Here is a 27,340-nt window from a genome sequence, read left to right on the forward strand (position 1 = left end):
TGAGCTCAAGAAGCCTATACAAATCCCGGATCACTTACCCGAATGCCAAACGTGTGACCCAAAACTAACACGCAGTATATGAGTAAATGATCTACAGCAACACAGACACAATTACCAGTTTATCACCCAAACTTACTTTTTACTTCTATAGACTCAGAAATAAAAAGTCCTATGAAAGACTAAAAAGTTAGGTCTCTATAGCCATTTTCATGGTGCGAACACTACATGGCTCCTTACGGCACAGTATTGAAATGGATATGGACGGAAAAAGTCAGGAAGATAATCCAGGAAATGGGGAAAATATCCCTCCTGAGGCTGTGTACCAGGCGTGCTTGGCATACAACTCATCGTCAGGGCTTACCTGTATGCATCGTTTTCTTTCAAGTCTCATATCCTGTGAATGGAGGGGAGAGTCCAGCAGCAAACCGCAACACTGAAAATGAAAAGAGCAGAGCACCTGTTAGAAAGATGGCCGGCACAAGTGAGACTACGTACACAGTTACTTCACACGGATAGTAAGAGAGGTTCTCTGGTAATGGAATGAGTTGGCACATGCTTTACACCTCTCAGCTGCATTCACAATTCTGCTGATTTATAGTGGAGACATTGGAAAGCCTTATCAGCCCCCCAGCCCTATGAGCCCATCTGGTTTCCTAATAGCCATATCTGCTGCACAATTGATACCACCGGGATCCAATGACTTATGATGAGAGAGGGCCAGCGTCGGAACCAGAAGTCATAGCCCTACGTCCAGGGTGCTCAAGAAGCCTATACAAATCCAAAATCACCTATCCCAATGCCAAACGTGCGACCCAAAACTAACACAAAGTATACGAGCAAATGATCTACAGCAACACAGACACAATTACCAGTCTATACCCCAAACTACGGTAACTTAATTCCCATAGACTTTTTTTCTGCAGCCAAAAAACCTGATCTTGGCAGTAAAAACATTTTTTTGTTTCCAGTGGATTACATGTGTGATTTATCTACAGTACATCTTAGATTTATTTAAAAAAAAAAACTGCAAAAAGTTTGTTGCAGGGTTTTTTTTTTTTGTTTTAACTTTTTTGCACTCATCGCTTTGTATGGGTGAAAAAGTGCTGCATAATGCTGCAGATTAAAAAACTCTGCAGTTCTCACGCTCAACCAGGAAAAAAAAACAAAAACATGATTGTATGAGTTTTCTGAAATATCAGACCTTTCGGTACTGTAAAATGCAGCTTCTAATTTGCATAAAGATAATTAAAAAAAAAAATAAGTGTGTGGACACAGACTCCTATTTGTCACATTACTGTAAAGAAGACACTTCCCAGAGAAAACTCAGATGCAGATACTGAGCAAAGACTGTACCAGCGAGGGAAGTCAGGAAACGGGTCAGAAGGTTGCAGAATTAGGAGTACAGCTCTGGAGTATAACGGAGTGCAACTTATAATTATTTATTTATAATTATTTGCAGAACAACTAAACTTTGGTCAGGGGGGTGTTGAGCATTATTAGACAAAATATGGCTGTTGTACTTTTTTTTTTTCACGTGTTGTGTCAGGTATGGTGGCTGAGCACTAATGAAGCAAATAAAGCTCGGTTGCAATATCACACACAACCTGTGGGCAGGTTTGATGAGAGCGGCCATGTTTTTTTCATACCTTGGACAAGTCCTATAAGGGCAGAGATAACTGTACAAAATTCTATTTCTTTGCTAAAGAAAAAAAGATTAAAAAAAAAAATCAAGCTGCCAGTTGCATTGTTTTTTTTTTTTACCTACAATGACATTATGCATGCGTGCAAGGACGGCAACCAAAACACTGGCATGGACTTTCCATGAACTTGATAAACAGACAAATCATTTTGCTTTGTCAATTTCGATTTGCCTGAATCATACAGTTCACAGGACGACGTGGGCCGCCCGACGGCTCAAACTGTCCTCTTGGCTCGCATGTAGCATCCGCTGATCTGATCCGCAGAGCATCTGCTATTGAACCTCCGGATCAGAGCAGCCCCCAGCGCCCGTCCTGAGAGGACGGCACCGGCGAGAGGCGACACTTGGCGCACGCAAGGAAGAACCGAGATCGTTTATTTCGCTTCGCCGCAGTCACAAGATATTAGTGGAGGAGTGGAACACAAGGGGGGGAAAAAAATCAATTTTTGCCAAATTATTTTGCTATAATTGAAAGGAAGGTGCCATGCAGGTTCTTTATTTTACCAAGCAGATAAACAATGCAGGTGTGACAGGTGAACACTAGGATATGCAATCACCTTATGATCAGTGGGGTCAGTTCACTCCCTTCATGGTTATACCCCTTCACGAACATCTCCAGTCTCCAAGAAAAGCCAAAAATTGACAATCACAACCGAAGGGGCACAACGCTCATCCAAGAGCTTCTCAATATGAGTTTGGGTCTCAGCATGTAGACCCCTCACTGATCAAAACTTTTCACATGTCACTATAAGTGCTCTAACAAAGCAAAAAGTAGTGAGCTGTGCGCCTATGCTTCCATCACATCCAAGAGCTTGTTCCCCTGTGGGTCAGCATCAGTTGGGAGCTTGGCACGTAGACCCCTCACTCCAATCAAAACTTTTGACATGTCACTATAAGTGCTCTAACAAAGCAAAAAGTAGTGAGCTGTGCGCCTGTGCTTCCATCACATCCAAGAGCTTGTTCCCCTGTGGGTCAGCATCAGTTGGGAGCTTGGCACGTAGACCCCTCACTCCAATCAAAACTTTTGACATGTCACTACTATAGATAAGAAAGTGCTCTAGATCAACAAAAGTAGTGAACTGAGCACCTGTGCATCCATCACACAAAAGGAAAGATTGGATCCACTGGTAATCAACAATAAGAGCTCTGACTGAATTACAGAAAAAGGAAATCTTAAAGGGGCTGTCCACTTCGATATTGATGATCAGTGTGGGTCTGACAACTGGCCTCTCCGAAAATCAGCTGTTCTAAGCACTGGAGGCTGTTGGGAGCTTCAGCTGATTGCTGCTATTGATGACTAAGCCTGAATACCAAGGTAATGAACATCCCCTTTAATGCATTTGTTTGAGTTTTGTAAAATTGATGTCTCCGGGAACTAAAATTAAAAATCTACATATATTTTCAACTTAACTAAAAATAAAAATAAAAAAAAATGATTCCACAAAATATATTTCCAGAGAAGTAGATAAATATCTAGAGGCAATCCGACAGTAGAGTATTTTTTAGAAAGTACCAATGACATTTGATGCACAGTTACGGTATGTTCACATGCAGCATTTTTGCAGGTTTTTATCTTCAGTGATGGCAGGAAAAAAAAAAAAAAAAACACTGCAGTAACACCACGTGTACATACCCTTAGATTTCAAAGCTGGATCTAGCACACAACATACAGAGATGGCGGCGGCCTGACCCGGGGACCAGTCATGGCATCTCATTTGCTGGGGGGGGTAAAAACAACTAAATCTACGCACTGTACTAATATTCTTGGTCAAATGTTCTGCTGCGTTGATGCAGATGTGAATTCGGCCTTAGGAAGCAAAGAAGGTGGTATTTTCTACCAGAAAAAGAAAAGACTGACATGGCCGCCGGCACCACAGCAAGGAAAGCAAGAGCCAAACCCACCCAAAAACAGACAAGAACCCAACTAGCAAGATGCAATAATGAGAAAGGCAGAGCTGCCATACAGGCTGCTTATTCCCAGCACCGGAGGCGGGGGATGGGAGACTGAGCGGCTGCACTGGATTTGTCATACACCACCCACAGTGGGTGTTTATCTAGCTTCCCTGGACTTAAGTGGTAAAATGAATGGGTGCATAACGGTTATTCCATTCATAAATCCAGCAAAGTGGGATGACGGACTCTAGTGGGGATTGTAGTGAGCGCCACGCCGGCCCGGGAAACCGACAGAAGAGGGTCATTCAATAATATCTATTTCCATACTGCAGGGGTCAGTTATACTGCAAAATCTCAAATGCAAAAAATAATTCCTAGCAAAAGACCCAAAGAAAATACCGAACGAGAAAAGCTCCCGCTTTGGAGCCGACGCCAGCGGTGAACATGCAGGAAGCATCCGGAATATTGCAAATATGCTGCCGAGCTATTCCATAGGGAAGAGGCATTCCTGACCTTCACCGCACATTGGGACAATACCTGATATGGCCGCACGTGCTAATGACATGGGCGCCGCTGACTGCAGCAACACTATCAGGATCATACATGGCCGCCCGCTAGCCTGGCAGTCTCTGGCCAAAATTAGAGGGCAGGCTCATGATGGAAGAGCGTCCGGTGAATCCATGCCATATTTCTCCACCAAATCATTACATTTGGGGGTTCACACATTTTTTTTCCTCTGACCCATACAGGTTAATCAATCCATACGCACATCATGGATCCAGTTTCTCCGGTCTGAGATTCAGAGCATCACCATTCTCTGCATGTACAGTTGTACAGGGAAGACTGTCAATCATGGACTAGGGCCGCCCACTGGACTAGGGCCGCCCACTGGACTAGGGCCGCCCACTGGACTAGGGCACTATAAAACAACAGGAATTTCAATAAATGAGATAGAAGTTTAACTGAAACTGTTCCTTGTTCTGACCAGCTCCTCCTGACTCCATAACATCCCGCCTGCAGATCAGAGACCGGTTCCAACATGACAGGTTAAGGTTCTACATAGGTCCAAGTCTGTCATCACCAAAACAGAAAACAATTGTGCTTTAGGCCACGTTCACACGCTCAGTATTTGGTCAGTATTTTATATCAGTATTTGTAAGCCAAAATCAGGACTTGAGCACTGAGAGGAAAAGCATAATAGAAACACATCACCATTTCTGAATTTTTCGCCCACTCCTGATTTTGGCTTACAAATACTGAACGTCTGAACGTGGTCTTGCCCTGCAAAAAAGAAAAAAAGGATAGCCATAGTCCTTTTATCAGTCAGCAGGAGAATGATTTGCCTATATATTACAGAATACTGGTATCTCAAAGGTCAGAAAAAACATCAAGAAAACACCATGAAAGTGTTGCTGGCTATAAGAACATGTATACACCTGTATACACACCGAATACAGTAGGATCAATACGACTGACCGTCGCTGAGGCCGAGGATCAGATTGTGCCTTGGGATGTACAGACCATATCGTCTAAAAAATAAATAAAATCAACATGGACTTAAACCTACTCTGCCACATCCATTAGAAGATGCAATGAAACTTCTACATAAGACAACCATCACCTCATCTACATAAGATTTTCTGCTCCACCATGTGATATGTATATGGAGTACAACGAGAAGACAAAAAGTCTGAATTCTCTCATTTTTTGTGTGCTGTAGTTCCTCTGTTATCCCTCCTGGACATTTATAAAATAAAAAATACTGTATTACTGGTTGGAGGTGGGTCTCTACACTGTCCAATCAGTGGTGAGAGAATCAGTCTCAGTTGTACCAGCTGGGGGCGTGTCTACACAATCCAATCAGTGGTGAGAGAATCAGTCTCAGTGGCACCTGCTGGGGCGTGTCTACACTGTCCAATCAGTGCTGACCGAATCAGTCTCAGCAGTATCATTTATGGGTGTGTCTATACACTGTCCAATCAGTGCTGACTGAATGAGTCTCAGCGGTATCATTTAGGGGTGTGTCTATTCACTGTCCAATCAGTGCTGACCGAATCAGTCTCAGCGGTATCATTTAGGGGTGTGTCTATTCACTGTCCAGTGCTGAGAGAATCCGTCTCAGCGGTACCAGCTTGGTTGGGGTGTCTCTCTACACCAGGGGTGTCAAACTGCATTCCTCGAGGGCCTCAAACCATGCGTGTTTTCAAGATTCCCTTAGCATTGCACAAGGTGCTGGAATCATTCTCTGCAGGTGATTAAATTATCACCTGTGCAATACAAGGAAATCCTGAAAACATGACCTGTTTGCAGCCCTCGAGGAATGCAGTTTGACACCCCTGCTCTACACTGTCCAATCAGTGCTGACTGTTGGGACACACCTCTCCGACAAGGGTAATTTTAACATTCGATTGTTACTTATTTCTATACCTCCAGGAGGAATGACAGGAAAACACCACAATGCAGAAGTCTAAATAAAAAAAAAATATTTAAATATCATAATCATGCATGTTTGAATTGACCGGATTAGGAAGTGCTTTACCCCTTACCGCACACATAGAAGCTTAGACATGGAAACCGCTCTGACATTCATTCACATGTAATTGTCAGAGGCAACAAGTAGGATCCAAATCTCATAATGAGCCTCGGAAACCCTTTATGTAATGTATATGGGGGTCTCTCCATGTGATGTAAGTGGAGATAAAATCCGAGGAGAGTGCTCATTTAAGAGGGGTGGAGTGGGGACAGAGCCTCCCCCAGGGCACGGACACATTAACATTTCAGATTTATTGGCATGTGATGCCATAAAGCCAAGAGGGTCTACAAACCAATTGTCGTCAGGAGGTAAGCCACATGTGGATGCTTTTGGTGTGAATTTGCATGGAGGAAAAAACAAAGAAAATCCTCAGACATTGCATCCAGAAATGCATCTTGTTTTTCAGTATCAGACAAGATAATTAAAAGGTCAGGGGGTGTAATAGTTTATGGCAAATATATACATATCACATAGATTTCTGCACTTGTAACTACAGTATGATGGGTCTTCTTCCCACAGGTCCCAAGCATCCGATGCCAGCCCCCAACACGGGCGGCACATGAAGGCGCTACCAGCTCTATTATAAGGCGGTATGATGGAAGTGTGTATACGTCTATGGACTGCTCTACGAACATATGCAGCAGGTCCCGCAGATCGGCAGCATACGGGTGATGAATAGTCTGTGAATCATCACTCGTCTCCCTCCAATAGGTGACCTATATAAAAGAGACGCCACCACTTCAAATGCACAGAATCACAAAAACGCTGCTCAGGCGGATCTCCGTCCAACAGTGACACAGCACTAAAGGAACAGGACTGGGGAAAAAATAAAATCATACCCCGGCCTTAGCGCCTTCTCCGATCTGAAGGTGAATGTTTAAGATGATCAGGAATGGCTGATGGAGGTCCCACCACCTGAGGGACCCTGCAATCGACAGACTGCTCACATGTGGGGAGCAAATGACATGACCACTAATCTTTATGTCATAAGGGGATCATTCCCCCCAACATCCAGAATAAACCGAACCCCTCCAAATAACAGCTTCAGAAACATGCAAAGGGACCAGTTTGGCTTATTCTACTCATCCAGAGCAACATTCACAATTCTGCTGGCTGGAACATGTCGTACCCCACCCAACGAAAACTAAAAATAATGCAATATAAAAAGGTGCTTCTCACAAAGTTGGAATATCATTAAAAAGTTCATTTATTTCAGTTATTTAATACAAAAAGTGAAACTCCTATATTATATAGAGTCATTACACACAGAGTGATCTATTTCATGTGTTTATTTCTGTTAATGTTGATGATTTTGGCTTACAGTTAATGAAAACCCAGAAGTCATTACCTCAGTAACTTAGAATACTTTATAACACCAGCCTGAAAAATGATTTTAAGATCCGAAATGTAATTTCAGTAAATGCACTTGGTCGGGGTTCCTTTTGCATCAATTACTGTATCAATGCTGCGTGGCATGGAGGCAATCAGCCTGTGGCGCTGCTGAGGGGTTATGGAAGCCCAGGTTGCTTTGATAGCAGCCTTCAGCTCGTCTGCATTGTTGGGTCTGGTGTCTCATCTTCCTCTTGACAATACTCCATATACTCTGTGTGGTTAAAGTCAGGCGATTTTGCTGCCAATGAAGCCCAGTGATACTGTTGTTTGTAAACCAGTGTGGACAGGGGCCAAGTCCCGCTGGAGAATGAAATGTCCATCTCCCAAAAGCTTGTCAGCAGAGGGAAGCATGAAGTGCTCTAACTTTTCCAGGTAGATGGCTGCGCTGACCTTTTTTCTTGATAAAACACAGTGGACCTACACCAGCAGATGACATGGCTCCCCAAACCATCACTGATTGTGGAAACTTCACACTAGACCTCCAGCAGCTTGGATTGTGGCCTCTCCACTCTTCCTCCAGACTCTGGGACCTTGATTTCCAAATGAAATGCAAAATTTACTGTCATCTGAAAACACCTTGGACCACTGACAACAGTCCAGTTCTTTTCCTCCTTGGCCCAGGTAAGACGCTTCGGGCGTTATCTATTGGTCATGAGTGGCCTGACACAAGGAATGCGACACTTGTAGCCCATGTCCTGGATACTTCTGTGTGTGGTGGCTCTTAAATACGCAGTAGTCCACTCCTTGTGAATCTCCCCCAAATTTCTGAGTGGCCTTTTCTTAACAATGTTTCCAAGGTTACGGTTATCCTGGTTGCTTGTGCACCTTTTTCTACCACACTTTTTCCTTCCACTCAACTTCTCATTAATATGCTTGGATACAGCACTCTGAACAGTCGGCTTCTTTAGCAATGACATTTTGTGCCTTACCCTCCTTCTGAAGTATGTCAATGACTGCCTTCTGGACATCTGTCAGGTCAGCAGTCTTCCCCATGATTGTGGAGCTACTGAAAAAGATTAAGGGACCTTTGTAAACGCTTTAGAAGCCTTTGCAGGTGTTTTTTGCTAACTATTCTTATTTACTGAGATAATGACTTTTGGGTTTTCATTGGCTGTAAGCCATAATCATCAACATTAACAGGAATAAACACATGAAATAGATCAGTCTGTTTGTAATGACTCTATATATGACCTTCACTTTTCGTATTGAAGACCTGAAATAAATGAACTTTTTGATGATATTCTAATTTTGTGAGAAGCCCCTGTATAGTCATCTCTTTTCAACTGCCCACTGCAGAAGGGCGCACATACCATGCAGAGGCTGAAATAACGGGAAAGTATGGAGATATCAGCTCAGGACATAGAAGCCATCAGAAAACCAGAGTGCAGTTCTCCCACCGCGCCCCAACAGCTGGGAGCACATGCACATTACAGACCACCGGCCTGGGTAAGAACACAGATTTAGGGTTTGCTGTTTTGGACGTGCCTTCATATAATGGGTGGTAAGTATGCTTGGGGGGGGGGGGGAGAGCTTCCTTTTGTGATATCTGATATTTGTACATTCGACCAAGTGATGAACAAGTCCGACACTTATTATCCAGTTTCAGGGGTTTTCAAGATTTCAGTCTGACTTTTTATTATGATTTATAAATTGGTAGCCATAATGGGGGAAAAAGGTCCTTTAAAAGGCGTTTAACTACCCCTCCCCCAGCCCCAAACATCTTTTTGGTTAGAATACATTTTTTTTATGCCTTTTTTTGCAAATGCATAAAGGTCGCACTGTAGATGTGATGACTCGTCTGACTCATCCGCCCCCGGAAGTGAATCATAGGTAGCGTGGAGAAGGGACACGGTCTCTCCAGCTCAGTCTCAGCTGAGATTGGAAGTAAACACAGAAAACGCTGAAGGGTGCTACCCCGGATCGCACGCACGCTGCAGGGGGATCGCACGCACGCTGCAGGGGGATCGCACGCACGCTGCAGGGGGATCGCACGCACGCTGCAGGGGGATCGCACGCACGCTGCAGGGGGATCGCACGCACGCTGCAGGGGGATCGCACGCACGCTGCAGGGGGATCGCACGCACGCTGCAGGGGGATCGAACGCACGCTGCAGGGGATCGCACACTGCTGCACGCCACATGCTCTGTAGCAGAATGTTATGATGCCTCACAGGAACCTGCAGCAAAACTTCTCAGGCCATGTTCACACAGTGCGTTTTTTACCGCGGAACCGCGGCGGTTTTGCCGCTGCGGTTCCGCAGCTGTTTTCCATGCAGGGTACAGTACACTGTACCCTATGGAAAACAGGACACACTGTGCACATGGTCCGGAAATTGTAAAAAAAAAGACGCGCTGAATAGCTCCCGGAAAAAAGAAGGAGCATGTCAATTCTTTTTCCGGAGCCGCAGCGGTTCTGCACCCATAGACCTCCATTGTGAGGTCCAAACCGCAGTAAAACCCGCAGATCAAAAATATATCTGCGGGTTTTACTGCGGTTTGATGTGCAGAACCGCTGCAGCAGGAAGTGCGGGGAGCGGGCGGAAGTGCGTGGGCGGAGTGTGGCTGCCCCCCCCCCCCCCGTGTTCCGATCCCGCCCCCCGTGCTCCGATGCCCCCCCCCAGTGCTCTGATGCCCCCCCCGTGCCCTAATCTCCCCCCCTTATACTCACCCGGCGTCCCGGTGTCCGTCCGGCCGTCTTCTCCCTGGGCGCCGCCATCTTGCAAAATGGCGGGCGCATACGCAGTGCGCCCGCCGAATCTGCCGGCCGGCAGATTCGTTCCAAAGTGCATTTTGATCACTGAGATATAACCTATCTCAGTGATCAAAATAAAAAAATAGTAAATGACACCCCCCCCCCCCTTTGTCACCCCCATAGGTAGGGACAATAAAAAAAAATAAAGAATTTTTTTTTTTTTTTTTTCACTAAGGTTAGAATAGGGGTAGGGGTAGGGTTAGGGGTAGGGTTAGGGGTAGGGTTAGGGGTAGGGTTAGGGGTAGGGTTAGGGGTAGGGTTAGGGGTAGGGTTAGGGGTAGGGTTAGGGGTAGGGTTAGGGGTAGGGTTAGGGGTAGGGTTAGGGTTAGGGGTAGGGTTAGGGGTAGGGTTAGGGGTAGGGTTAGGGGTAGGGTTAGGGGTAGGGTTAGGGTTAGGGGTAGGGTTAGGGGTAGGGTTAGGGGTAGGGGTAGGGGTAGGGTATTTTCAGCCATTTTAACCCTAAAAAAATTCCTAGAAAACACACAGACTCTGGCTAGAAAACTGCATCAAAAAAACGCATCAAAAAACGCATCAAAAAACGCATCAAAAACGGACCAAAAAAGGACCAAAAAAAGGACCTGCGTTTTCTGCCAAGAGCTGCAGTTTTTTAAAAAACAGTCAGGAAAAAAAAAGGATGGAAATCCTGAACGTGTGAACATACCCTCATAGCAAAGAAAATACCCAGCACGTATCCTGACAAACCGGGGCAAGCTGGATATCATCCTACAAACCCAAGCTTAACACAAAGATGGCTGTGGGGACGAAAAACATCTTTCTTTCAAAACGGTGCCGCACCTGTGCACATATCCTACCTGAAAAATGAGCAATGTGATACATTTGATGCAGCCTGATAAACACTAGTGACTTTTTCTAACATGGGTTTCGGACTGGAGGACGTCACATCGATATTTTGAGCAAATAAAGTATTAATTGAATGGTATAATAAATTCATGCCTCCACTAAACTATATACCTTTTACAAGACACAGGGGACCTGTCACTGGCTCAAAAATGATTACGGTAGTTTTTGCTCTTATTTTATTCCCTCTACACCCAAGTATTACGGTTCCAGACATATGGCCCTTTTTATTTAGTGCTAATATTTATGGTCTTAACTAAAGGGGCATGGCTCAAGGGGTTGAATAGGTATGGTCATAACTAAAGGGGCATGGCTCAAGGGGTTGAATAGGTATGGTCATAACTAAAGGGGCATGGCTCAAGGGGTTGAATAGGTATGGTCATAAATAAAGGGGCATGGCTCAAGGGGTTGAATAGGTATGGTCATAACTAAAGGGGCATGGCTCAAGGGGTTGAATAGGTATGGTCATAACTAAAGGGGCATGGCTCAAGGGGTTGAATAGGTATGGTCATAACTAAAGGGGCATGGCTCAAGGGGTTGAATAGGAAAGGAGCTGCAGTACCCACTTGTCTGTGTGCAGAGCTCCGCTGTATTCACACCACCGGGGCCAACACAGGCTGATTGGTGGGGATGCTGGGAATCAGACCTTTGCCGATATGATGTTGATGACCTAGCCCTATGAATAACAAAAAAAAAAAAAAAAAAAAAAGAGTGCACCCCAAAGATCCCTCTTCCTATCATTCCTAACAAGAGAAATGTTTCTCGCTGCTGTAAATTGCTCACATGCACCGAGTAGACGGCGGAACTGATGGGAAAGCGGTGTATGTTTCCATGGCGACACAAGATCAGGATGCCACTGGTACACACACAAAGATTACTACTATGTACACGGCTCCGGCACACAGAGCGGCTGGGAGCCGCGTCCTGCACCCGCAGACCCCGTCCTCAGCGACAAACAATAAGAAGAGGTGAGAGAGGAATAAACACCGGCCCGGTCACTACATCATCTATCTTCTTCTAGGCCCAAACACAGAGGAATTATCTAATAAACTAAAGGGGATGATGAAGCCTGTCACCAATGACTGTAATCGTGACAACAACAACAACTCGTTCGGCCACAATGTACATGAATGCTGTTCTCGTGTGGAAGGGGAGAAATCCCACTGACATCGGCTTATATTCCTGGGGATCGGACACTTACAATTTAGCATGCCTGACCATTCTTACATGCTTCTGAAAAAAAAATGGGTTTGGTTGGCTTCTTTCCTATGTCTATGGGTGTGAGCTTTTAGCAGGTGCCCTCTAGGAAGGATATCAGCAAGAGTAGATTGTCAACCATGAGGGCTCCGGGCAGGAACGTTGGGACAGATATCCGGACAGGGAAAACCTCAGATTTACACAACATTTTGGGTCATTCGTTGCCAAAATTTATTAAATAAACCTGTAGTCCTCAGCTCCGGTGGTTTCTCAGAATGTGGTACCCAACGTCCAAATATTGCCTCCTCCATGATCTAGTAGACTACGCGGCCAATAACGCCGCACTAGAAAAGGTGTTCAACATTGATGAAAGTGCTTGGACTAGAAGAGTCAGGCATCGCCATACTAACGAGCCATGGGCATTATTAGTCTGGACGAGTAATCCAGTCCTAAGATTACAGCAAACGGCCTGAATCTTCTGTGGATTGCATCATTGACAATAAGGAATTTGCGAACGATTGGGCCCTCCTATACTATGGAGGAATGGGATCCTTCTCAGAAGTGCCGTGTGACATCTAGCGGTGGCCATCATGTCATTTCCCACCCTGGGAGGACTTCTCTTTAGAGACAGATAAGGATCAGAGACCCCCTGGATGACAGGACGTTATATAAAAGATTACAGAAGTCCCTGTGACCTTGTGAAGAACATTGCATCTGCTTTAAATATGTACCCTTTAATAACCCACTGACGGAGTTAGACATTTCACTAGAGCATGCTGGGAGTTGTAGTTTGATAATAGCTGGAGAGCCTCAGCCAATGCTTCAGCATCTTTTCATACCTCTCTATGCTGCTTCATTCACATAGGTGGTGATCACAATCCCTCTGTTCTCAACCCGAAAGCTTCCCAGAAATCAGACTCTATCCATGCTGATCTTTTAATAATGTTATAGCTCATGTCTAGGGTATGCCATACGATAATACAGTTGCCGACCAACTGCAGATATCTTTTGAATTGTTGATCTGTCATGTTAGGTTTGATTTTCTTCTGCTGTAGGTAACAAGATGCCTGTGGCAAACGATAGTTCTGCAATCGCATAAACGGAAGCCGAGGTCAAAGCCTGTTTAGCAATCTACCATTTTTAACTTATCCAAACAAACGATAAGTTCAGAAAACGGAAAAGTAATATCCCCAATGGTCAGCTTTAGGATAGGATTTCTCCAAAGTCTAAAATCAGGATTTAATGATCCATTTAAGACATTGGAACTGCAAATATGAGTCTAATGCTGAAGGAACATGCTCAATAAAACTCCAAGAGATTATTATAGGGTGGGAACAAAGGTTTTATAGTGTTCAATGGGCCTGCTTCTATGACCCAGCTACAAACAAGCAGCATCTGCTGACACGGTTACTTTCTTCTGCTGTAGGTAACAAGATGCCTGTGGCAAACGATAGTTCTGCAATCGCATAAACGGAAGCAGAGGTCAAAGCCTGTTTAGCAATCTATCGTTTTTAACTTATCCAAGCAAACGATAAGTTCAGAAAATGGAAATGTGATATCCCCAATGGTCAGCTTTATGATAGGATTTCTCCCAAGTCTAAAATCAGGATTTAATGATCCATTTAAGACATTGGAACTGCAAATATGAGTCTAATGCTGAAGGAACATGCTCAATAAAACTCCAAGAGATTATTATAGGGTGGAAACAAAGGTTTTATAGTGTTCAATGGACCTGCTTCTATGACCCAGCTATAAACAAGCAGCATCTGCTGACACGGTTGGTCTGGCGGGAGTCTGATCTTTTACAATGCAGCCCTAAATGCTGAACTCGGGGTGAGATCGGGTCATTGTTTACTAACATTAAAACCATGTGGCACTGGCTCCGCTCTCCGCCATCTGTGCCACAGTCCCGCATGTGGGTATACATGATAAAATCATAACACAGTGTGTGCTCCACTGACACAGCAATATAACTGTACATTAAAAGGCTCGTCCAGTTTGGGAAATCCTGGTGTAATGCTTCATAGGACACACCTTTGGATAAAGTCTAAAACAGCCACTGCTCACTCAAAATCACAGTATATAAAAGATATATTCACATGCAATAGACTTTCTTGCAACAGAAAATCCAGTCCGTACGAATACATGGAGGTTTTGTTTTGTTTGTTTTTTGTTTTTTTACACAGCAGGTGCATGAATAGCTGCAAGAAATGTGATGCAAGTTAAAATGTTAGCGCCAAACTAAGTGTCCAGATGTCCTACTATGACCTGGGATTATGGTGGTCTAAGGCTACTTTCACACTAGCGTCGGAATCTCCCCGTCGCAATGCGTCGGGCAGAGATTCCGACGCTAGCGTTTAACGCACTGCACAACGGAAGCAGCGGATGCATTTCTCTGGCGCATCCGCTGCCCCATTGTGAGGTGCGGGGAGGTGGGGGCGGAGTTCCGGCCGCGCATGCACAGTCGGAAAAAGCAGTCCGTCAGGAGCAAAAAACGTTACATGTAGCGTTTTTTGCTCCCGACGGTCCGCCAAAGCACGACGCATCCGTCGCACGACGGATGCGACGTGTGGCAATCCGTCGCAATGCGTCGTCAATACAAGTCTATGGGGGAAAAACGCATCCTGCAAGCACTTTTGCAGGATGCGTTTTTTCTGCAAAACTACGCATTGTGACGGATTGCAGTTAACGCTAGTGTGAAAGTAGCCTAACCTCAGGGAACTTCTCTAGTAGGACGTCCATTTGGTTCTCGATTAAAGGAGGAGTGGTCCAGGTGAGATGACCTCTTTGAGGATATATTCACATTCTGCAGAAGGAATGCAAAAAACTCAGCTACTGTAATAATGCTGTACATGGGGTTGTTTGTGCAGTAGGCACGTCAATTTCTGCAGGTCCTCATCACGAGAGGGACAGTTGCAGACACTTCTCCAATAAATCTGCTGAATGTGAACGATCACACGCTTGCAGGTCCCGCGGCAGGCAGATGTGCACAATGCAGGGAGCTAAAATAGCGCACCCCCAAACACTGCCTAGTGGCCGTTTCCAGGTACTGCACCTCAGCTCTTAATGAAGTGAATGTGACCTGAGATGTGCAGAGCGGTGATATTCTGTGTCCATACACTTATTACTTACAATGTCAACTGAACCTGCAAACAGCCATCAGAAACACAGACCACCGTCCATGTGGACAACCCCTCTTAAGGGGCAAATCTACTCCCAAAAAGTCAAGCTCAACGGTGCAAACAATGCTACTTTTCTACTCTATGTGCAATGTTTTGTTGGCCAGGTATGCGCAGGTGTTCAAGATAACCAAATTACAGCTTCTATTTTATTAGACACATTGTTCCTAGGACAAGATCTGATCTCTGCGTAGGTCACAGACCATGCCTGCAACAATTCTCCAGACGAAGTCAAAATTACCAAAGTTAAGAATTCATTGCAGAAAAAATAAAAATGTGGTTCTATTCGTCTAAATGTGATTGTTTCAGGTTAGGAGGGCAGATACGCATCAAGTCTATTGGTCCTAAAGGGTCCATGTGGCTGCTGTAAAGCATTTCTCTTGATTGCTCTTCACAGCAGCTCAGGCAAGATGGACGCCCCATAAGAATGCCAAAAAAAAAAAGAAAGGAAAAAAAGCAAGTTTGCTCCTCACTAATAATTATCATTCATCTCCAATAACAAGCTGCTCTCTACGCACCCAGTTTAGGGGAATTCACCTTCATCTATGCTTCCTATTAATATTACTAGTGTTTAGAGAACCATTAACTTGAGGACCGGGCTACTATCTAATCTAAAAAGGAAGCAGCGACTACTCCCTGAAAATACCCTATTCGGTAAAAGTCCAAAGGGCAGATGACCCAAAGTGCGTGCTGATATCTTGCTGTCAGTTTGGATGACATCTATGGCACACATCTAAGAAGTCAGAGCGGCATCCTGCTAACGCCGAGCTCCGATGGGCACTAGGTAGAAGCCATATGCATAATGGCAGAGAAAACACATCAAAGTATCATACAATGACATGTCCACCTTTACAACCATTTTTTTTTTGTCCCAGTGCATTTAAAACTAAACCCAAAATTACTTTGCATTATGTCATGATTTAAGACTTTCGATTGTGTACAGCCCTTATGCAGGCTATGCGTATCCATAGTAACAAACAGTCCACATCTGTTATACTTTTTTCCTCCACTTCTGTACGTTAGCATAAATTTATAACAAATGGGAAGAAAAAAATAAAATAAAACAAAATTCTATATGTATGACTGGCCACAAGACTAAACAAGGTTTATTGTCTGTTACCATGGAGATGCATAGGTTTGTAGAGGAGCTGTCGAAATAAAAAAAAAAAAATTCAAATCAAACCCTATTGCAAAGTTACTTCATTTTTGTCATACTGGGAGATAAAAATGGTTGCAAAGGCGGACACAGCTTTCACCAAACCGGAGAAATCAGTAGCTGGAGGGAACAGATATCCATTTACGGAACAAATAATCCACAGCGCCGACGAATAAACACGGCTTCCGCAAAACATATATACTACAGACATCAGCGGAAGTGCTCACAGCAAGTAATGCCCGCACGGCGGGTGTAACCGATGATGCCCTGAGAGCAGACTACGGGTTACAGTGACTTCTGCTTCTTAGCAGCAGTATTTAGATTTTCTGGGCGACTACACTACCAAGCATCACACGAAAATGAACTGTCAATGCATGCTGAGAGCTATAGTCCCTCATCACCAAAAGTTGTAAACTGCTGCAAAGCTGTGGAAAGCTCGATGACCAAGTACGCTTCGTTCAGTCACGATACGTAGCTCAGCTTTGAGAAAGGCTTCGGTACGAACTTTACATGCATTAATAAGATACTTGAAGAATGACCACACATGGAACCACCAGAACTTCTATCTCCTCATCAACCTGTCAGACACCTGAGGTTTAATCACAGACTTAACTGTAGGAGCACTGAGGCTATCTATTTTTTTATTGTACAAGCACTAAGACGTCCCTTTACTGTGCCACCACTAAAAGAGTTCGAGTCGGTATAAAATGGACCGACTACAACAATAAATAAATTGGGGTTCAGTAGTTCAGTGCAGAATGTGCTGCAAATGTTTTCAGAATAATTTGGGAAAGTTATGAAATGTCCTATAAATGTCTGTTTTGTTCCCGATCTGAGCTTTTAGGGGAGATAAATCTGTGCTGCACTTTATGTACATGCTCAGTAGTGACCGATGATGTGGGGTCAGATCAGGAAAATCGAGGAGTCGGGGAGGTTTAGCTTTGGCCCTGACTTAAGACTATGGATTCTTTACGGTACAAACACAAACTAAGGATTCTCTAGCACGAGAGAACTAAAACAATGGATTCTTTTCTGTGTCAGTAGTAAGACTATGAATTATTTACTGTGAAAGCAGTGAAACTATGGATTCTGTAGCGCACGAAGAGTGACACTATGGATTCTTTACTGGGCGAACAGTGAGATTATGGGAGTCGCAGCCACATGATGTTGTAATGGTCAATGCACTAGAAAAGATCAAGAAGGGCCTGGATGCTTTTCAAGAAAAATATAATACTACAGGTTAGGGGCACCAGATTCTGTGATGGGACACTGATCCAGTGATCTAGTCTGAATGCCATGTGTGGAGTCGGAAAGTCAAAACTCCCGACTGTTCCAATTCCCTTATTTCCAACTCCGCAGCCCTGCCTCACTACTGAGCATGTCCATAAAGTGCAGCACAGATTCATCTCAACTAAAAGCCGAGCTCCTTAGATCAAGAACAGAACACACATTTATAGGACATATCATAACTTTCACAAATTATGAAAATATTCACAGCGCAAACTGCATTGTACTACTGAACCCAATTTGTATATATTTTAGGAGTCGGAGTCAGTCCATTTTATACCGACTCCACAGCCCTGGGACTCGGGAAGGAATTTTTACCTTTCTATAAGGCAACTATTACCTGCATCATGGGCTTTTGACTTCTTCTGGAGTCTGGATCAACATGTTAGCTGATAGGTTGTACTTGATGGGCTGAAATGGCAGACGACAAGCTTTATAATGAATTACCAAATTCCTTACAGTACCAAATATGAGAAATTCTTCTTAAATACGGTAAGTTTTCCATGATATTGATGGCATATCCTCCCTCAGGGGAGATGGTGGTCCAACTCAAGCAACTAGACTGCAAGGCTACGCTATTCCATAAGGCTGACACAAAAGGTGAGATGGTTTGGGTTATGCAAGCAATATATGCCAAAACGGCACCCCTATGGCACCAGCCATATAAATGAGATGCTGTGGATGCATTTTGTGTATGTGCCAAACTAATACGGCAGAGTGTAGAGAAAGCTAAAGACATACATTGATTTCTACACTCAGAATACATGCTTTTTCAATCACTTTACAAACATGGATGAAAAGTTGAATTGGTCAACCATCCAACAGGCTGGTCTCCTCACCACCTGGTCAACCATCCAACAGGCTGGTCTCCTCACCACCACTGGTGGCTCTTGGACCGATCACCTCTACTGAAAAATGCCCATTAGTTCATAGCCATTCTCATAGCCCTGAGTTTTTCTGTTTCTCCTCCTAAAAATGTATGAACATATTAACCATGGGATATTGCCAATACTTGGTTACACCCACTTGTCTATGTATTCATAAATGTAAAGGAGGAATAACAGAGGAACTGCACAAAACAAAACCATAAGAAAAGATAATCAGGAAAGGTCACCTCATGAGAGGGTCCCGTACAGAATGAATTCACTCGAGGAGCGTTAGCTCGATCTCCCCACCAGGCAGACGGGGCCGTGCGGAGCCAAATTCTCTGCATCCCAGCAGGCATACTCTAGTGAACACCGAGTCACATGGATAGGGGATAACTTACAATCTTGGAACAGCCCCTTTAAGGAAAGCAGATATGAGCTCTAGCATTGGGGTAAAAGCCAAATAACTTGAGTGACTCAACAACTTCTACCTCTTTTGGGAAAGTCGTCACCTACAAAAAGTTGAGGCCCCTCTGGTGTACAATTTAGCAATTAGCAATCCCGAGAAGAAAGTAAAATGTAATTTATTATTGCAATCAAAAACACTTCTAAAAATGGAAGTCCGAGTGCTTCCCACCCTCTGTGGCCCCCTCGTCTCCCATGCCCATTGTCTTCCCTCCCAGCTTCTGCCCTCTGTGTACTCTGTCTCCATCTTTTGCCCCCTGTATCCCAGACTCCCCCCTCTTCTGCCCCCTGTATCCTCCGTCCAGCCCCATCTTCTGCCCCCTGTATCCTCTGTCACGCCCATCTTCTGCCCCTCTGTATTGTCTCCCTGTCTTCTCTCCGTGTATCCTCTGTCCCCCCATCTTCTGCCCCTGTATCCTCTGTCCCCATCTTCTGCTCCCTGTATCCTGTCCCAACCATGTTCTGCCCCTGTATCCTGTCCCAACCATGTTCTGCCCCTGTATCCTGTCCCAACCATGTTCTACCCCCCTGTATCCTGTCCCAACCATGTTCTACCCCCCTGTACCCTGTCCCAACCATGTTCTACCCCCCTGTACCCTGTCCCAACCATGTTCTGCCCTTGTATCCTGTCCCCCATCTTCTGCTCCCTGTATCCTGTCCCAAACATGTTCTACCCCTGTACCCTGTCCCAACCATGTTCTGCCCCCCTGTATCCTGTCCCAACCATGTTCTGCCCCCCCTGTATGTCTCCCCATCTTCTGTCCCACTTTACCATGTCTCCCCATTTTCTGCCCTCTCTATCATCTCCCCCATCTTCTGACCCCTGTATCCCGTCTCCCCCCATCTTCTGCAGCTTGCATCTTCTGTCTTCCCCATCTTATACCCCGTTTTCTCTTCTCATTAGCATCAGGAGTTGATGCTAAGTTATCAGCTGCCCAAAGAGAACCTTCATAGAAATTTACAAGGAAAATAAAGTTAAGCGCCATTAGTTTGTCAGAGCCCTGACTAAATCACTCATAATATTTGTCCTATCCGCATTCGTACAGATAAAGGTGGAAGAGGAAGAAATATATCCCAGTGGTGAACAACGAGGACCAGGCCCTGTCCATACAGCGGACCAATACTGGGAAATGACAATTCACTCTCATAGTAAATACTTCATACAAATGTCCTTGTCCGGGCTAGTAAAGCTTAAATCTACTTCACCCCCATTCCCAATAGGTTGTGTGAAGCAACATGGTACCCCATATTGGAAGAGGAATATTCACAGGGTCGCATGAGTGCCGAAAACTGTGAGGAGGCACACAAGTGACAAACCTCGGTAACAGGACAGGAATGTGGATTAACCCAGCACCAGAAGGACTGAGGCCTACATTAACTTAGTAATGAGTAAGGAACTTAGTAAATAAATATCAATATTGGGGGAGATTTATAACTCTGCCTTTAAAAATAGAAAAAACTTTTTTTTAATTTCCTTTCCTATTCTGCTCTACAAAAAATTAAATCTGCAATGTGATTGGTTGCTATTGGCAACACAGACTGATTCATTGTTCAATCTGTGCCTTGTTTTTTTTTTTGTTTTTTTTTTAACAGTCTGGCTCTTTGTGTTTTTCATTTTCGCCTTATTCTTTAAATTTGCACGTTTGTGTTCGTCTAGTTTTTTTGGGGGGAGTGGGAAAGGGGTTATGTTCACCGTGGGGTTTACAGAAGATGTTTGCCAATTCATCAATTGCAACTTTTGAAAAAGTTAATACATTTGCTCCTAAGTTTAATATGTATGCCTGATGTCTTTAGTCCATATGTTTTGCGACATGTCAGCGGAACATGAGGCTTTCTGTGCAAAAGGAGTCCTAAAAAAAAAAAGTTACCACGGAAAATAAGGAATGTTTTTTATTTTGCCCAAGATTCAGGAAACGCCACAATTTGGTACAAAAAATGTCAATAAATATCACAAGACAAAAATAAAGAAAAGGGCCTTAAAAAAAACATCCACATTGTTCACTTTTTTGAGGCTCGAACGGTCATCTGCGCCTGATGACAGCTGTGGGCTTGTTACAATGTATCAGTAGAGATAAAAACACTCAGCTCAGAATCCAGGACAGGAAAGAAATACGGACTAATGCATTCAGCTCCCGAAGGACATGTCAGGCTGGTACCAATAAGACCCCGGTCCATCAAGTCCAACTGCAGTGTTGGTCCTGAAGAAATCAAGAAACCACGAGCCAGATGCTAATGGCCTCATACTAGGGAGAAAGAAACGTGTTCCCGAGTCCACATGTGGCAATCAGACCTGATCCCCGGATCTACGTCCCATCGCCAGTGATCAAAGATTTCACAAAAAAAATAGCCTCCAGGCCTCTGAATCTGTCCAACAAATCATCCACATAGTAAAACATTCAGCCTGCTACGAGAAGCACTAAGCCAGGACCCACGTTCAGTCCCCAAGTTGTCAAAACTTTTTATATGAGGTTTTAATTTAGTCAAGTCTGGACAATTCCTTTAAGAGTCATTAATGCCATTGGTCAACCAAAGTATGAAACAATTACGGTATGCAAAACTGTCAGAGACACAGGACCTTGACTATCTGATCTCACATGTAACATGTCCTACCCACACGGCGTTCTTTCATTCAGAGGTCACTACAAGCTTCTTATTTTTATCAGAACTCGTGTGACCCCAGTCCCCCCCACGACTTCAGGACCACTTAGAACAGACAAAATAAAATGTATGTAAACGATCCTGTGTAATCACATGCTTATGTTGCAGCACCGTCCACATGGGAAGCAGTCAGATGACGGCACAGTGAGCAGAGCCTCGTCGCCGGGCACTGCGTCCCTCACCGCACACTTACAATTCTGTATATACATTAACACAACACGTGAGGTTCCTCCCCACTCCGCTGACAGTGCAGGACGCCATCACACAACTATTGCACCGCATGATACACGTTTATATTGGGATTGCAGCACTACAGCTCCCAACATAATCAAGGCTGTGCTGGAATAGTATAGACCACAGAAGATCACACAACTCCCAGAAGCTCTGCAGCAGATACAAATGCTGGAGGTTGTAGTTCATCACCAAGGAAGGGGGCACGTGACACTTCAATAGAAAGCATCTCCACTACAACACCCAGCATGCCCCAAAAGCCTTTCAGCACGGAGGACACCATGAAAAATCAGTTGTCAGTCTAATGCAAAACAACTCTCAGCAGATAACATTTCAGGGGAAAAAAACTACAACTCCCAGCGGGCTGTGATATTATTTCAGCACCAAGGACACTTTCATGACATCAACAAGTCATCTTCAACAGTTGCAGAACTACAATTCCCAGCATGTCGTGATGCCATTTCAGAACCTAGAACAATATATAGCATAAATCATTGGTCTGTAACTGCTGCAGAACTACAACTCCCAGCATGCCCCGATATCATTTCAGCACCTAGGACACTATATAGCATAAATCATTGGTCTGTATCTGCTGCAGAACTACAATTCTCAGCATGACCTGACAGCTGGAGAGGCCCACCAGCTGGGATGTGTAGTTCCCCCAACATCTGGAGGGTAAACAAATCCATCCCGGGAGCTCCCCGCACATCCATCCTGTCATCAGCGCCAGCCTGCGTCCTATACATCCCAGCACATGTGATCCTATACGGACTGAGTCAGAGCAAATGACAGCTCTGTCACCATGCTGAATCATACATTTGCAACACACACAAAAAAAAAGTCAGAACAAATGACACATAAGTGAGCGCGCAAACCATGAATCACCGGCCAGGAGGGCCCCAATGACAGCAACGAACAGAATGGGTGCTGCATCAAAAGGTGCACCCTACATCCCAGCTGTGTACTGCATGGACATCTCTATATAGGCCGCATATACAGATATATATAAATTTATATTGTATACATGGAAGACTCCTCACAACTCTCATACACAGGGAGAGGCTCTGTACACAAGGGAATACAGAAACTATCACTAGCCAGATGAACCCAGGTAAAGATCTATTTGTTATAGGAAGCCTCTCTACATAGCAAGTAACACAAATATATAGAGGCCGAGAACTGCTCTGCAGCCATGCACCTGTATACACACAGTCTGCACCTATACAGCACTCCTGGAGCAGTATCATGTGTATACAGCCCATATACAAATACACACACACACAGCAACCAACTACACCTGTGTCTTCCTATAATCGTGGTCCTCTCACCACACCCACAGACCCTCTATCCAACTCACTATACCTCAACCACCCCCATCATCTACTACCTGCATTGTCTGTCCTCCCATCTTTTGCCACCCTGTCCCGCCTCATCCAGCTCCAAGTCTTACCCTAATCTTCTGCCACCTGTATCATGTCTTACCCGATCCTCGTATCATGCCCCGTATCCTCCTGTCTCCCCCTCATCTCCTGCCCTCCTGTATTCTCCTGTCTAACCCATGTTCTGCCCGCTGTATCCTCCCGTCTCCCTTCCGATCTTCTACCCCCCTGTATCCTGTCTCCCCTCCCATCTACTACCCCCCTGTATCCTGTCTCCCCTCCCATCTACTACCCCCCTGTATCCTGTCTCCCCTCCCATCTACTACCCCCCTGTATCCTGTCTCCCCTCCCATCTACTACCCCCCTGTATCCTGTCTCCCCTCCCATCTACTACCCCCCGGTATCCTGTCTCCCCTCCCATCTACTACCCCCCGGTATCCTGTCTCCCCTCCCATCTACTACCCCCCTGTATCCTGTCTCCCCTCCCATCTACTAACCCCCTGTATCCTGTCTCCCCTCCCATCTACTACCCCCCGGTATCCTGTCTCCCCTCCCATCTACTACCCCCTGTATCCTGTCTCCCCTCCCATCTACTACCCCCCTGTATCCTGTCTCCCCTCATCTACTACCCCCCTGTATCCTGTCTCCCCTCCCATCTACTACCCCCCGGTATCCTGTCTCCCCTCCCATCTACTACCCCCCTGTATCCTGTCTCCCCTCCCATCTACTACCCCCCTGTATCCTGTCTCCCCTCCCATCTACTACCCCCCTGTATCCTGTCTCCCCTCCCATCTACTACCCCCCTGTATCCTGTCTCCCCTCCCATCTACTACCCCCCTGTATCCTGTCTCCCCTCCCATCTACTACCCCCCTGTATCCTGTCTCCCCTCCCATCTACTACCCCCCTGTATCCCAACTCCTTTCCCATCTTCTGCCCCTGAATTATGTCTCCCCTCCTGTGTGTGAGTGAGCAGCTGTAAAAGAGTGAGTGTGTGTGCAGCCCCGAGAGTCAGTGTAGCCCCGAGTGTGTGTGTGTGTACAACCCTGAGAGTGAGTGTGTCTGTAGCCCTGAGAGTGTGTGTGCAGTCCAGAGACAGTGAGTGTGTGCAGTCCGAGAGTGTGTAGCCCTGAGTGGGGGAGTGTGTGTGTAACCCAAAGTGCATGTGTAGCCCCGAGAGTGTAAGCGCATGTACCCCCAATAGTGAGCTTGTGTGTAGCTCCGACAGAGTGAGCATGTGTGTAGCCCATAATGTGTATAGTTCTGAGGGAGTGAGTGTGAGTGTGTATAGTTCCGAGAGTGTGTAGACCCCTAAGAGTATGCGTGCAGCTCCGAAAGAGTGAGCATGTATGTAGCCCCGAGTGCGTGTATAATTATGAGGTGTGTGTAGTCCCGAGAGACTGAGCCCGTGCGTAGCCCTGAGAGTGTGTAGCCCCCTAAAAGTATGTGTGTAGCTCCGAAAGAGCGAGAAATTGCGTAGCCCGGAGAGTGCGTATAGTTCTGAGAGGGTGTGTGTGTAGCCTGAGTGTGCGTGTGTGTATAGCCCCGAGAGTGTGTAGCCCCCTAAGAGTATGTGTGTAGCTCTGAAAGAGTGAGCATGTGTGTAGCCCCGAGTGTGTGTGTGTGTGTGTGTATAGTTCCGAGAGTGAGTGTGTGTGTGTGTGTGTGTGTGTGCGCGTGTGTGCGTGCGCGTGTGCGTGTAGCTCTGAGAGTGTATAGCCCCGACAGAGTGGGTTTGTAGCCCCGAGAGTGAGGGTGTGTGTGGCCCAGAGTGAGCGCGCGTGTGTGTATGTGTGTTCCCAAGACTATGTGAGAGTGTAGTCCCAAGAGAGTGAGGGTGTGTGTGACCCAGAGTGAGCGCGTGTGTGTGTGTGTGTACAGCCCAGAGAGTGCGTGTGTAGCCCAGAGAATGCGTGCGTGTGTAGCCAAGAGAGTGTGTGCGTGTGTGTAGCCCAGAGTGTGTGCGTGTGTGTAGCCCAGAGAGTGTGTGTGTAGCCCAGAGAGTGTGTGTGTAGCCCAGAGAGAGTGAGTGTGTGTAGGTGTGTGTGAGTAGCCCAGAGAGAGAGTGTGTGTAGCCCTGAGAGAGTGTGTGTGTGTAGCCCTGAGAGAGTGTGTGTGTGTAGCCTAGAGAGTGTGTGTGTGTGTGTGTGTGTAGCCCAGAGAGTGAGTGTGTGTGTAGCCCAGAGAGAGTGTGTGTGTGTGTGTGTGTGTGTAGCCCAGAGAGAGTGTGTGTAGGTGTGTGTGAGTAGCCCAGAGAGTGTGTGTAGCCCAGAGAGAGAGTGTGTGTAGCCCTGAGAGAGTGTGTGTGTGTAGCCCTGAGAGAGTGTGTGTGTGTAGCCTAGAGAGTGTGTGTGTGTGTGTGTGTGTGTAGCCCAGAGAGTGAGTGTGTGTGTAGCCCAGAGAGAGTGTGTGTGTGTGTGTGTAGCCCAGAGAGAGTGAGAGTGTGTGTAGCCCAGAGAGTGTGTGTGTGTAGCCCAGAGTGTGTGTGTGTGTGTGTGTGTGTGTGTGTGTGTGTGTGTGTGTGTGTGTGTGTGTGTGTGTGTGTGTAACCGAGAGAGTGTGTTTGTAGCCCAGAGAGTGTGTGTGTGTGTGTAGCCCAGAGAGAGAGAGTGTGAGTGTGTTTAGGTGTGTGTAAGTAGCCCAGAGAGTGTGTGTGTAGCCCAGAGAGAGAGTGTGTGTGTGTGTGTGTAGCCCAGAGAGAGAGTGTGTGTGTGTGTAGCCCAGAGAGAGAGTGTGTGTGTAGCCCAGAGTGTGTGTGTGTAGCCCAGAGAGAGTGTGTGTGTGTAGCCCAGAGAGAGTGTGTGTGTGTAGCCCAGAGAGAATGTGTGTGTAGCCCAGAGAGAGAGAGTGTGTGTGTGTGTGTGTAGCCCAGAGAGAGTGAGAGTGTGTGTGTGTGTGTGTGTGTGTGTGTAGCCCAGAGAGAGTAAGTGTGTGTGTAGCCCAGAGAGTGTGTGTGTGTAGCCCAGAGAGAGTGTGTGTGTGTAGCCCAGAGAGAATGTGTGTGTAGCCCAGAGAGAATGTGTGTGTAGCCTAGAGAGAGTGTGTGTGTGTGTGTGTGTGTGTAGCCCAGAGAGAGTGAGTGTGTGTGTGTGTGTGTAGCCCAGAGAGAGTGAGAGTGTGTGTGTGTGTGTGTGTGTGTAGCCCAGAGAGAGTAAGTGTGTGTGTAGCCCAGAGAGTGTGTGTAGCCCAGAGAGTGTGTGTGCGTAGCCCAGAGAGAATGTGTGTGTAGCCTAGAGAGAGTGTGTGTGTGTGTGTGTGTGTGTGTAGCCCAGAGAGAGTGAGTGTGTGTGTGTGTGTAGCCCAGAGAGAGTGAGAGTGTGTGTGTGTGTGTGTGTGTGTGTGTGTGTGTGTAGCCCAGAGAGAGTAAGTGTGTGTGTAGCCCAGAGAGTGTGTGTAGCCCAGAGAGTGTGTGTGTGTAGCCCAGAGAGTGTGTGTGTGTAGCCCAGAGAGTGTGTGTGTGTCCCACAAAGTGTGTGTCCAGAGAGAGAGAGCGTGTAGCCCAGAGAGAGAGTGCGTGTAGCCCAGAGAGAGAGTGTGTAGCCCAGAGAGAGAGTGTGTCTAGCCCAGAAAGAGAGTGTGTGTAGCCCAGAGAGTGTGTGTGTGTGTGTGTGTGTGTAGCCCACAGAGAGTGTGTGTGTGTGTGTGTGTGTGTGTGTGTGTGTGTAGCCCAGAGAGTGTATGTGTGTGTAGCCCAGAGAGAGTGTGTGTGTGTGTAGCCCAGAATGTGTGTGTAGCCCAGAGAGAGTGTGTGTGTGTGTGTGTGTCCCAGAGAGTGTGTGTGTGTGTGTGTGTGTGTAT

At 45.8% G+C, this 27,340-nt stretch overlaps 1 protein-coding gene across 1 annotated transcript in view; it reads right to left on the bottom strand.

Moving 5' to 3' along the window:
- The window catches only part of DYRK1A (dual specificity tyrosine phosphorylation regulated kinase 1A), a 100,643-nt gene that overhangs the window by 41,762 nt on the left and 31,541 nt on the right, over positions 1-27,340 (bottom strand). The window contains exon 2 of the mRNA XM_069760753.1: positions 362-433. Within this exon, the coding sequence (XP_069616854.1) occupies positions 362-371 (10 nt within the window). The 5' untranslated portion in view covers positions 372-433. The remainder of the gene's footprint in view (positions 1-361; positions 434-27,340) is intronic.

Source organism: Ranitomeya imitator, chromosome 3 (genome assembly GCF_032444005.1).
Source record: "Ranitomeya imitator isolate aRanImi1 chromosome 3, aRanImi1.pri, whole genome shotgun sequence".
NCBI classification, from domain to species: domain Eukaryota; kingdom Metazoa; phylum Chordata; class Amphibia; order Anura; family Dendrobatidae; genus Ranitomeya; species Ranitomeya imitator.